This window comes from Lissotriton vulgaris, chromosome 7 (genome assembly GCF_964263255.1).
Source record: "Lissotriton vulgaris chromosome 7, aLisVul1.2, whole genome shotgun sequence".
Lineage (NCBI taxonomy): Eukaryota > Metazoa > Chordata > Amphibia > Caudata > Salamandridae > Lissotriton > Lissotriton vulgaris.
The window spans coordinates 1,765,704,505-1,765,718,186 of record NC_141695.1 but is presented as its reverse complement, the minus strand read 5'-3'; the positions used below and the strand labels follow the sequence as shown (position 1 = coordinate 1,765,718,186).

Sequence of the window (13,682 nt, the reverse complement as noted above, 5' to 3'; positions counted from 1 at the left end):
AAGTTTAAAGCAGTGAAAATGCAGGTGCGATATAATGTGTTCTCTTGTTTCAGGTGCGACCCGTGGTGGCAGCCGTAGAGTCATCTATGAACCTGCAGTAAACTATGGGAATGTGGAGAAAGGAAACCGAGCACAGGCTGCAGTGAGTGCATTATATGAAATCTATAAATCTATATGTACAGCCTGTAACGAAGAGCCTACTCCCAAACTGCAAAGAGTAACACACATTCTTACCATAAAGATGTATGTACATATAACAGACATATAGCCAAGCACAGGCTGCAGCAGTGGTTGAAGTGGGAGTAAAAAAGTAGGGGAACTGTGGACAGAGAATCAGAAGGCGGGAATAACCTGTGGATTGGGTTAGTGGGCGTAGTCAGAGGTATAGCAGAACAGCAAAATATCCTAATTTTTAATATTTATTTCCCATTTCACTAACTGGTTACAGCTTATTACGTTATTTAATGTAACCGATGGATACACATGTTTATTTAAGGTTTAATATTGTAGTGTAGTTCCTATATTCCCAATAGGCTCTGAGCATTGGAATAATATATCCTGTAGCTTAGACGTAGGACTGGGGTCGACTAGATCTCTACCGAATATATTAAACTTAATCGTGAGTGCCAGCTAGCTCAGAGGTCACTAGAAACTTTCTCGAATTCACAAGAAGGGATTTGTTTCTGACAACCGCATAAACATGTCAACTTTGTTTCCCAAGGATAAGAAACGTATCTCTAGAGTCGCGGAAACAATAGATAGCTATTTTACTCAGTCAATCGTGCATGCTTCGTTTCACCAGTGGTGCTGAGAAATAGAGAGACAGGCGTTTTCCATAAAAAGTATTTATTGAACAGTCTTCTTTATCAAGCATAAGAAATGTACTGCTACAGTTGTAATACTGGTTATAAAGTACAAGGCATATAGCACGATAAGTATTATAAAGTAGTACTGTAAAAGCATGATATGGTTTCTAAGCCATAAAATACATACAATGATAAAACAATGACTAAAAGTACTCAACTGGTGCATCTAAAATACGCCTACCCAGGTGTACCTAACCTAAGTCTAGCAAAGGGAAGAAGTAAGTGAGGTGTAGCTTAAGTTTAGAATTCTTTGCCAAGAATATATTCCAAGAATTCTCTTAAGATTCTAATCAGCTCTGTACCTTGGTTTTAGAATGAAGGAGGTCTTGTATCTCTCTCTCAGGACTCGATTCCCCAGCAACCTGCAAGGGTAGCCTGGAAACACTGGAGCTGGATTTCTTGGCAGGAGAAAAGACAGCGTCTCTCAGTGTGTCAGCTGGAGGGTCGGCTTCCTTCGGCACTTGCTGCTGCAGGGCGTCGGGCAAGTAGTTAGTTGGTCTGCTTCGAAGGTGCCGAGTTTGACGTATGATTGGACATAATAACATCACTCAAAGACTCAGTTCTTCGAAAACTCCATGATTTCCTAGATAAATTAGTATTCAGGCGAGGGGAAGTCCCTAGCTGCTGAAGGCGGGTTTCTCTAAGAAATCGTTGTTGATTCTCGCAACTTAGTGGAAGTAGCCATGCCGTATTTGGCCTGCATAGGCTTAGTCTAAATATGGTAATGATTTCTATGCCTATATAATGATCGGGTAATTTATACCTATATATGGGCATGAATCGGGAAACTTACACTAGGGTCCTAGATTCCTACACAACAATATGAGTTATTGACATTAAAATACAGTCGCAAAGATGAATATGTTTCCAATCGCAGAATCTCCCAAATATCCTTAAAAGTGGAATTGCGAGCCATTTGTCTCTCAGCCATGGCTTCTCTGTCATCAGCACTTCTTGTCCCTTTTTCCACAAGAGCAGTTCAAGCATACATAGCAAAATATTCTAGTTCATACATTTTTTCCACATAATTATGGCTCTGCCATATTTGCCACATAATACATAATCTGCTGCATAATCTAGCGATTTTAACTAATTGATTATAGCTGAAATGGATCAAAAGTTACTAAAAAATGTGACTTGTGCTGCTGTGAAGTGGAGGGCCCTCGCAAAGGTTGACAGGTTACATTTCGCCCTGTTCAGTTGTATGTTCCACTGATTCTAATAAGGAAACAATCTTTGCAAAGACTGTTAGCATGTGTAAAAATGGCAAAATAATAAAGTATCAGAAAATTTACAGCACCACTAATACCAGTGTAGGGTGTCAGAGGACTTTACATCACACATATTACATAGAGACAATCAATCATACGTGTGTAAAACTATATAGGAAATGTTACAAAGGACTCTAAGGTGTAGAAGACACATAATAAACATTCTAGTAGGCAGCATAGTTTAATAGAGATTGGTCTGGAGAAACACAAAGTCAGAATTTAAAATGTAATACCATGGTTGGGGGATCGTTTTAGTAATCAGAATTGATTTCTACCCAAATGATACCTTTTTTGCAACATTTGGATAATCAAAAAATGGGAGAAAAACCCATAAAGCTCTAATTTATACCTTGCAGTTTGCATGCAGCTCTTACATGACAGTTAATAGCTCAATGTTCTATGTTAGGATTTTAACTTATTAACTGCAAGTAACAAATGGATCTCTCTGACAAAAGCAGTAACCCACTGACCTATTTACATTATATGCACTTTGTGATCTGTCTGGTACATCTTATTAGCAGAAGGCACAGTCTAGTGGTTCAACGCTGGCCCCTTCAAAACAGGACGCTGCACGAGCGGTCCAACCCCGTAACTCGAGCCTTGCCTGCCTCTCGCTTCACTTGCTGCTAATTGAACACGCTGCACTTTATTGAAATTGTTTTTATCATTTTAATGTTGTTTCAACACTTGCTGTGCTGGGAATTTTTATTTGGGAATTTTGGCTGAGGGAGGGGGAATCGAACCCTGATATCTTTTACGCTTTTCGATCGCATTCCACCATTTCACTCACGACGGTGCGGTCTAGTAGTTCAACACTGGCCCCTTTAAAACGGGACGCTGTGCGAGTGCGCAGCGGATGCACCTAAGGTAAGCCCATCTGCGCCCGTCAGCGGCCCGGAGGGGGCCGGGGCTGGGGATGCGGCCAGGTCTGTTCAGGAGCCTTCCAAGGTAATCACATATGGCAGGCACTGCCTTCTAGACTTTGACCAGTGCTCTGCTTGCAGACCTCACTTATATATGTTGGGGAACAATCTTTCCCTGAGGTACAAAGACTGTAACTGGACAGTCTGTCCTTCTCTCAGAAAGCGCAAAGTTTAAATGGACACAACAGCCCCTAACATTAGAGCAGACTCTTCATGTAACTTCCTGAGGGCCTCTTTACTGAATGTTCGCTACTTAAAAAAACATGATTTGAAATGTATGATTTTTAAGCCAACTCCTCCCCCGATTTTTTTGTTTCTCACGGAAACCTGGCTAATGGATGGGTCCAATCCTACTATTGCTAATGCGATCCCCCAGGGCTATCAGATTTTGAGGAAGGACCGCCCCACTGGGAGAGGCGGCGGATTAGCCGTAGTATACAAGAACTCCTTATCCTGTATTCCCTTAGTAAATACAGAAATAGAGGGGAATGAGAGTCTGGGTTTTCTCCTGACATTCTCGGCCCAGCAATCTATGGCAGGAGTAGTAATCTACTGTCCTCCCGGACCGGCAAATAACTTTTTGGAATCCGTCAACCATATTATCTCTCCCATTGCAGCTAAATACAGCCATTGTATGGTCCTTGGTGATTTCAATCTTCACATGGACAAGTTATTGGACCCGGATTCCAGGATACTAAATGAATCCTGTGATATTTTCAACCTGACTCCGTATGTAGGGTTTCCCACCCATGACAAAGGGCATATACTGGATCAAGTCTTTTCTTCAAACCAGATTTACATGGATGTCCCACTAGCCCTAACTTGGTCAGACCACCATCTGATCGTGGTTACAATTCCTCGAGAGTATGCAAGGCCCCAACTTACGGACACAGCCAGGGCCAGTCACCGTGTCAGGCCATTCCATCTGAAGACACTGAGGCCATTCAGTGTGCTATGCAGTATCATCCGATTCCCTTAAGTGGTACCCTGGAACTTGATGTGCAGGCCTTAGAAGGCTGGTTACCCCGACAGGCCTTGGAACCAGTCCCCCCCTTTAGTGAGGTTCGCCAAATCCATCCGTGTTTTGACCCCTGGGTTCTCTGAAGCCTTAAGAGATAGTAAAAGGGACTGTAAACATCTTGAAAGAGAGTGGAGGAGAAATTATAGCTCCTATGATAAACTGACTTATAAACTTGCTTTGAAAAATCATTACAAGAAAGTACATGAGGAAAAGAAACTTTTTTGTCTACAAAAATTGATTTGGCAGCTAATAACAGTAAAACCCTGTTCAATGTAGTAAAAAGCTTCTCCTCCCCTACGATAATCAGCCAACCGTTTGTTCCTACAAGCGAATGGACTGATCGTATGGCCTGCTTCTTTTATAAAAAAATTATCCCGGTCTCCTTTGTAGTGCAGTCATTGGACCTGGAGGATGTCAGGGGACTTCAGTTAGATGTTTGTCCCCTCCCCAGTACGTTTCTTGCAGAATTCCCTGTGATCAACTCTGAGCAATCTCTGGTGCTTATGAAATCACTGAAATTCGGCGCCCCCTCTGATCCCTGCCCAGCTAAAGTCTCTATAGCGGAAGTGATCAACCCTATAGTAAACCCTATTTTGAACACTGCTCTGCGGGAAGGTTCCATGCCCCAAACATGGAAATACGCCAACATTCTCCGGCTATTAAAGAAACCTACGGCAGACCCCGAGGCCGCCAGTAATTATAGGCCCATCTCACTTTTGCCTTTTTTTCCAAGGTTGTGGAAAAATGTGTTAATGGAGTATTAACGAATTATGTAGAGACTAATGGCTTGTTGCTCTCTAGTCAGCCATGTTTCAGAGCTAATTTTAGCACTGAGACTGCTTTACTGGAAGTTGCGGAGACAATTAAGGCTACATTGGACAGAGGAGGTAATAAGGTTCTGGTTTCACTGGACCTCTCTCCGCAGCCTTGGACACCGTGCCCCACACTAGATTAGTGCAAAGACTCAGCGAGAGCCATATTGGTGGCACGGTATTGAGTTGGTTTGTGTCTTTTCTGCGGTATAGCAATAAAAAAACTAGAGAGCTCTAATGACCAAGAGACCTTATGTCAAGTCACTACTACACACTTTCTCCGCCTTGTACAGAACCTTTTACCGAGAGCCCACTCTCCTTCGAGAAACCCTAGCACTATTAAGTGACCAAGAGTCTACTACACAGCGCCTTCATTCTCTACACAGTTCCTCGTTGAGAGGCCTGTCCATCTAACACCCAAGCCCATTAGGTGGATAAGATCATACTACGCACACTCTTCTCCTTGTACAGAAGTCTTCATGGACAGTTCACTCCCTCCAGACACCCAAGAACCATTAGGTGGATAGAATGTTATGTTAATTATTTTTATAGAACGCTCGGTTACCCGGAGGTGTCCTGGCGGTATTAGCTCAACTATACTGAGAACAGGGTGGCACGGAGGTATTAGCTCAACCATACTGAGAACAGGGAGGCACGGAAAAATGTAGCTGGAAGGAATTAAAAGTTAAAAGGCCAGGTTTTGAGTTGTTTCCTGAAAGTAAGGAGGTTAGTGGAGTTTCTCAAACTCCAGGTGAGGGCATTACATGCTTTGGCCGCACCTTCAATGAAACTTGCCCCCCCCCCCCCCCCCCCCCCCAACAAGGTTTTCTTCATGGGTGGTACGCTCACAAGTTTGGCTCCTAGTGAACGTAGGGTTTGTTTGGGAGTGTACCATTAAAACTGGATAGTCAAAAAATCAGGACCCTGATCTTGTAGAGCCTTAAAGACAATACGAAGTGGCTTAAATTGCATCTGTTTCCTAATGGGCAGCCAGTGTAGTCTTTTAATTTTTTTGGCTACCAATACGAATTTGGGGGTGCCTGTCTCCAGCCTTGCTGCTGCATTTAGCAGGATCTGCAATCTGTTTAGATGTCGCTCCAGGATGTTTAAATAGACCCTATTGCAGTACTCCAGCCGGGATAAGATAATGGATGAGACGACTGTTCGTACACTGTCTTCTGGTAGAAAAGGTTTGACCTTTATTAGCAGTTTAAGGGAATTAAAGGTGGCTGAGGCTGTAAAGTTTATCTGGTCCTCAAAGTTTAGTCTGTTATATCCACCATTATTCCTAGATTTTTTGCCTTCTTCGTGGGTTTAGGGAGGATGCCCAGATCTTCGGGCCACCAGTCCGGGGTCCAGATATTAGCCTGGTTTCCGAACATGAGGATCTCGGTTTTACCTGAGTTTTATTTCAGCAATTTTGCGACATCCAAGAGTTGACTGCTCCCATGCAGTCTTAGAATTTCTTGCTCATGCCTACTTCTTGCCCTGGTAATAGTGACACTAGAATTTGTGTGTCATCTGCATATGAAGTGAGACTAAAACCATATGATCTGATCAAAGGGGCCAAGGGAGCCACATACACATTAAAAAGGGTCGGGCAAAGGGACGATCCTTGTGGAACTCCACATGGCAGCGAAAACGGGTTCGGTTAGAATTATCCATGGACACATTTGGTTTCCTGTCAGGTAAGAAACGCTTTTAGCAACCTCCACACCTTTCCTTTGACTCTAATCTCAGACAGACGGTTAATCAGAAGGTTATAATGGACCGTGTTGAAGGCCACAGATAGGTTCAGCATAATGAGGGAAGTCTCACTTGCTTGGTCCAGGGCTTTCCTGATTTCTTCTGTTGACTTTATCAAGGCGGTCTCCGTACTGTGCCCTACTCCAAAGTCATACTGCGTAGGATCCAGAACATTATTTTTGTAGAGAAATGCACCCAGCTGAGTGTTTATTTCTTTATCCACCACGGGGTGTCTCCCAGTTTAGGAATTGGGAATGACTGACTGGGTGTCATACTTCATCATAGGGCAGGCTCCTCATCAGGCCGGCACTGCAGTGCCTGGCAGGCACCTTTTGAGGGGCTCTTTGTTGGAGATCTTTTATTCCCAAAGCCGTAAGGTGTGGTGTGAATATGAGGTCTTGTGGTGTAGGTGTGTGTAGGTGTGTGTAGAGGGTATGAGGGGGCTGTGAAGTGGATTCTAAAATGATACACAGTTGGACTCAAGGTGTATTTTAAGCAGCGAGTCCACTGGTCCCAATTAAAATGAAGGGTGGCTCATCGCTGAGGTAATGTTTAGCGGTGGCTACAGCGTACAGGTCAACATGTTTCTTGCATGGGATATCAGAATGATCAAGCGGCAATTCTTCAGGAACAAACGTTAGAAAATGACGATCCACACAGTGGTTGGTCTCTTTATTAGTATTCAATGTAAAGCAAACACACAAACACCCTTATATGGCAGTACCTTATGGTAGAACCAACCTAAAACCAACATATAATGGTATACAGCATTAGAAACAGCCTCTGGAGAAACAGCATGCAATAGAATTATTAGTCAAGCTGTTGGTAAAAAGCAAAAGTGACAGGTGCAGTGTAAAGAAAGAGATATGTGGCAGGCAGGTGGCACATCTAAGGACCAAAGCAGGTGGGGTGGCTCATCAACCATCAAGATATGTAACCGCAATTACAACAACTCACCCATCTTAGGGGGTTCACCAGCTACATCGAATCACTGCTGGAGGGTACGTTAACACTTTTAACATCCTGGTTTGACACAAAGTACCCCAAAAAATATTTAGACCAACTAATCAGCTCTCAGCACTGGAGCTGAAATACCATCAGAGTTAGGAGAGGATGGATGCCAGGAGGCTTCCCTGTAATGATTATGATAGCAAGGTACTTACAATTGAGCAGCGGCTCTGCAGCCGGTCGACAAAGCCTCTCTCCACCAGCTTGGTAGAGTGAGGAGAGTCCTGGTCAGCTGGGTTAGGTACTCATATCAGCCGGCATACTCAGAGCAGCCGTAGGTATGGAGACCCCTGGTCGCGCGGAATGGGCATGGTTGGCGAACTCATTAAGGCATGTCGGAGTGACACAGTCTGGGATCTGACTGGGATATCTCAATATGGGCGCCATATTAGAGTGATACACAGTTCAACCCAGGGGGGTTGCTAAGTGTAAACACAAGTGCGGGTGGCAGCCTTTAAGGAGAATACATTTTGTGTTACTCATATAAAGAGAAGTGTGGGGTTGCCGCATGTATAGGGAGCTATATGGCCGGTAAACTCAGGTGGGTGCCATAGATATCTGAAACACTGGCGTCATGTTGGATTAGTGTGGTGTGCGCACCAAAGGGGGATGACAGTACGAGTGCGACTGGCACCCGGTTAGATGGATAGAATTGTCGTCACATTAATAAAGCAAGTTACCAGGCTGGCCTGGTAGGTGTTTCCTATTCCCAGTAACCCTGTAAACATGTAAAAAGTATGACGGAAGTGTCAATGCCACATACGAGGAGGTATGTTACTGGATGTGGTGGCATAGCACATGTAAATTACCCCAGCAAAACTCCAAGTGGGATTGGGAATTGCATAGAATTACTAGCCACAGTGGCACATAGCTGGCACTATGTGGCACTTATCTGAAACAAGGAACCCACGGTATAAGAGTCGCAGTCAGGGAAGGAACAGAGTGACAATATGTTGAATGGTGTAACGATGCATCGCACTCTAGAGAACAAGGTGTCAGAGATGGTGGTTGTTAGACCTGACATCATTGGCTTGAGTCTCTCCTCCATTTTTTCTGTTTGCCTCCACTGTTTTACGATGTTTTTGCTGGTATATGCTTTGGGCGCCGTGCCACTGCTGATCAGTGCCACAGCGCAAGTGCTCCCAATGTGAAGTTGATGTGTCGATTGTATCCATGTTTGGCTTATTTGGTTTACTGTCAGTCCCTAGTCTAGTGCACCAGGAGTGCCGGGGCTTGTAAATACAAATGCCGCTCGTGGGCTTGCAGCACGTGTTGTGCCACCCACAAGAGCGGCCTCGTAAAAGAATGTCTACGGGTCGGTCATTGCGAGACCCACGTGCAGTCTCGTACTGTCACGCTGGCTGCGCAAGTATACCTACTTGCCAGCCTCTCAAACCTTCCCTTGACTTCATGTTAGTCACCCCTATGGTAGGCCTACGGGCAGGGTGCATTGTAAGTATAAGGTAGGACACCCCTGACCAAGTTGGCATGTCCTAATAGTGAACTACAGCCATCTTCGTTCTTCACTATTGCGAGGTAGCCTGCTCTCCATTAGTTAGAATGGGCCGCCGGGATTATTAATGCTATGATCCTAGCTGGCTCAGGGAGCATGGTGCAATGTCGAGTTTGGTATCCCTGAACTCGGGGTTTAATTACGCATCCGTTGGTGTGGATGGTTTTTGGACTCTGGGTTTGAAAATAGCACTTTTAGAAAGTGTCTATTTTCTTGTCTAACCATATCTGGTTTCTGCTGGTCTTGCGTGTGTGTGACAGGAGCTGGGTGGCTCCAGAGGTCTGGATGAGTCAGTGTGGGATGAGTGGGACATTTGCGTTGAGAGTAGGGGGAGAGTAGTTGCTGATAGCCTACCCTGCCTGATACAATGCTGGCTCCACCTCCTGCCAAGCGGCTGATGGCTCTGTGCCTGCCATGGACGATCCTAGCCCCACCTCCTGCCAGGAGGCCGATAGCGCTGCTTCTGCCAGTGTCAATGCTGGCTCCACCTCCTGCTGGGCGTCTGAGGACCCAGCCCTGCTCAGTGAATCAGCCAGGTGCTTCTGCCTGGCTCCACCCACCACAGACCCAGGATGTTGGGAAAGTCGCCTGCATGGACAAAGGGATCAAAGCCAAAAAGGGGTATAAGAGAAGGACCCTTGAACCAAGAATTTAGATCACTTCTGACAAGGAACCCTGTAACCAAGGACAAGAGGCCTGCTGATCTGAGGACTTGCCTACCCCTACTGCCAGTGTGCTGTTTGCTGGGGGGAATCCTGCTGTGCCAGTCTCCTGCTGAAGTCACAGGGCTAAAGGACTTCATCTGCTTAAAGTGCTATTGGCTGGACCCTGTGAATCCAGCACCTCTGAAAGAGCCAGCAATCTCGACGCCGACGGACGTCGCCGAATCCAGCTCGACGTAGTGGGTAACGGCCCCAGTGTCCCGCTTCCTCGACGACCGGCCGTCGGGCCCGATCAACGCCAGCAGCAACGCCAGTGAGTGGGAGTATGGCTCCAGCTCCAAGGGACCTTGTGTCTGCACCGCTGCTGATCGCATCGCCCTCGTGCCCTCTCGATGCCGTGAGCGCTGCTCACACTTTGCAACCGCATCATCGACAACGACGCCGCTGATCATCGTGTGCTTCATTTTCCAAGGTACTGTGTTGTTGGGGGTCCGTGTGACTCCAGGCTCGACGTAGTGCTCCTCGCGGTCGACGCCGAACCTTTGGATTAACTTTGCCTCGACGTCGCGTAGCTCCCGTGTGAGTTACCTTGCTGCTAAGAACTGTGTTGCTAAGAAGAAGATTTGCTTACTACTAAAGACTTTGTGCTAAACCCTATATAAAAATACTTATTTTTATAATACTACTGTGTCGTGTCCATTTGTAGTGCATTCACTTTATTACTGTATGTGGTCATAAATGCTTAACACACAGCCTCCGAGATAAGCCTATCTGCTCTGCCAAGCTACCGAGGGGGTGAGCAGGGGTTATCAAAGGGTGTGATCCCCTTGCCCTGACTAGAAAAGGTGTGTCCCTATTTGTCAGAAGTGTATACCTCTGCCAACTAGAGACAGCCGGTTCTAACAGTGGTGCAAGAATGTCGGGAGACAAGTGTACAGATAAGGTAATCTCATTATGGTTGTCGTCCCGAGGAGAAGTAGTATTGTAGGGAAAGATCACCTGGTGTGCTGAAGGGAATCCTTCTCATGAAATTGAAACAACTATCCATTGGTCGATGTTCTGGTTACAAGGTACTGAATATGTCAATCCTCAAGGGAGCAAGCTATCTACTCAGTTCGCTCCAGGGGATATCCTTCTTCAGACCCTGCCTATCAGTGGAGAGGCGGAAAATCCAGTCTTGCTCTCTCCTGAAGAGGGCTTGTTTGCTTATCTGGGGCTTGCGCCTCAATTATCGTCAATCTTAGGCTGTCTGGTTTATGTTCCTTCTGTTCAAAGTGTGTACACATCTTGTTGTTAAGTTTGTGACAACGGATGTTACTGCGGTGCTCCATGATGTGTATTTTAACTATCCTGGTGGTCATACCTATGCACGTAGGTTACATGGGCATGTAAGGGTGTATATACAGTTGCTTGTGTTGCAGTTGGTATGTTTTTTCTGCACCCATTTAAATGAATTAGAAAATTCATTTATTTTGGTAGTCTCAGTGAGGGCATTTACGGTGAAGGACCCACATGGATAGTGTCCTGTCACTGGAGGAGACCATTCATTGGTTGTAAGGGTTCTGCAGTAGTACCACAGGGCCATTTAAAGTGAAATGAAAAATTAATACAAATACAGTGTACAACACACATTAAGTTACACCATTAAAATACACTGCTAAAACTTTTCAGCAAAATCTAAAGGTGAAATTTGTATTATGTCTAACTTTTCCAACTTTTAAAATTAGATTATAATTTATATTATTTTCTTTTTTTAAATCCACAAAATTAAATTTGAAAGTGACATTATAGTTAGACATGGAAATAATTTATATTAAAAAACTCAAATATTCACCAAAAAATACAGGCCAAAGTGATGTTGTAGTAACGTTTGGTAACAAGATATTAACTTACTGTTAAAAAAACTAGACATTCCCTGAAAAAAATAAAGGTTATAGAGATGGTATAATTAGGCAACAATTTCAGTCATAATATAACATTTTAGACCAGAAAAAACACTGAAATTCTTCATTTATAGATTACCGAGCTAACTATAGCTTGCGGCCTCCTCGCCATGCACCACTTATGACCTCACATAATATATCAGTCTTCACATGTTCAAAGGCATCATTCATGACATCACTGATTGCCTCAGCTAACCTACTGATGTTAAATTTGCTAAAAAATAAATCTAATCGCCCCTTACATGAACAAGCACACAATACACACAGCCTTTACACTGTATACAACTGCTCCTGGGGACTCCCCTCCCTCTAGAGACCAAAGCCCCATTAAGTGGGCAAATCCCTACTACACACTGCCCTCACCTTGTGCACAACTCTTCACGTAAAGTCCATCCCTCCAGTCATCCAAGCTCCATATGAGGTGGCCCAGCTCCTACTATGCACAGTGTTGGTACGGCCAAGCCCTATTAAGTGGCCAGACCCCTAATGCATAGCCTTAGCTCTATGCACATTTCATCACAGAGACCCCTCTCATTCCAGGTTTCCAAGCCCAATTAAGTGGCCAGGCCCCTAATGCATAGCCTTAGCCCTATGCACATTTCATCACAGAGACCCCTCTCATTCCAGGTTTCCAAGCCCTATTAAGTGGCCAGACCCCTAATGCATAGCCTTAGCCCTATGCACATTTCATCACAGAGACCCCTCTCATTCCAGGTTTCCAAGCCCAATTAAGTGGCAACGTCCCTACTATGCACAGCCTTTGCCCTATGCACATTTCTTCACAGAGAGTCATCTCGGTCGCCAGACACCCGAGCACCATTATGCGGCCAGGACCCTACTACACACAGTCTTTACTCCATGCACCCCTCTTCATAGAGAACCCGCTATCTCTAGATGACCAAGCCCCATTAAGTGGCCAGGACCCTAATATGCATAGTCTTTGCCCTATGCACACCAATTCACAGAAAGACCTCTCTTTCGAGACCACCAAGTCGCATTGACTAGCCAGGCCCCTACTATGCGCAACCTTTGCCCTCTGCACAGCTGTTCGCAAAGACCAACCCCCTTCAGATAAGCATTCACCATTAGATGGCCAAGACCCTACTCCAGTTTGAAAGAATCAATCCTAGGCAATTTCAATCAATTTGTAATATGTAACACAATAATACAAGGAAAAGCAAACAACGTGAATTCAAATAGACAGTGTATAATATGTCCTTTTAGTTATATTAACAATTACATAAGATTAAAAATTGTGCTGAACACACAATGCAAATTCATAACAATTAGAATCAAATTTATAAAAAAAAAGAAGGAAGTGGCAGTCTTATATTTTTAATCAATTGTATCAATTTATGAAAAATGTAAGACTGCCACTTCCTTCTTTTTTATATGATTATTAGCAGCCCGCCCCAGCGTTGCCTGGGGCAGAAAGGGGCTGAGGGCAGCATTTGATGCTTGCGTGCCCGTCCCTCTGTGCACACCCGCTCCCGACCCCTTCCCTCCTGGACTCTCTCCCGCCCGTGCCTCTGTGCACACCCGCTCCGACTCCCTCCCGCCCCGACTCCCTCCCGCCCTGACTCCCTCCCGCCCTGACTCCCTCCCGCCCTGACTCCCTCCCGCCCTGACTCCCTCCCGCCCTGACTCCCTCCCGCCCTGACTCCCTCCCGCCCTGACTCCCTCCCGCCCTGACTCCCACCCGCCCTGACTCCCACCCGCCCTGACTCCCACCCGCCCTGACTCCCACCCGCCCTGACTCTCTCCCGCATTTACCTTACCTGAGCTGCCGCTTCCTGCCAGCGCTCCTCACTTCATCACAGCTCCATGTCCGCCGCTCGTCATGACGCACCTGAGGCGCCGCTTCTCCCCACGCTCCTCACTTCACCTCCGCTCGTCATCACGCACGTCACGGCCAGC

General features: G+C 45.5%; 1 protein-coding gene across 2 annotated transcripts in view; it reads left to right on the top strand.

Moving 5' to 3' along the window:
• LOC147706621 (cell adhesion molecule CEACAM8-like) overlaps positions 1–13,682 on the top strand; it is a 129,068-nt gene that overhangs the window by 67,457 nt on the left and 47,929 nt on the right. For both annotated transcript variants that reach the window (XM_086933112.1, XM_086933111.1), the window contains one exon: positions 54–142. In XM_086933112.1, the coding sequence (XP_086789238.1) occupies positions 54–142 (89 nt within the window). The remainder of the gene's footprint in view (positions 1–53; positions 143–13,682) is intronic.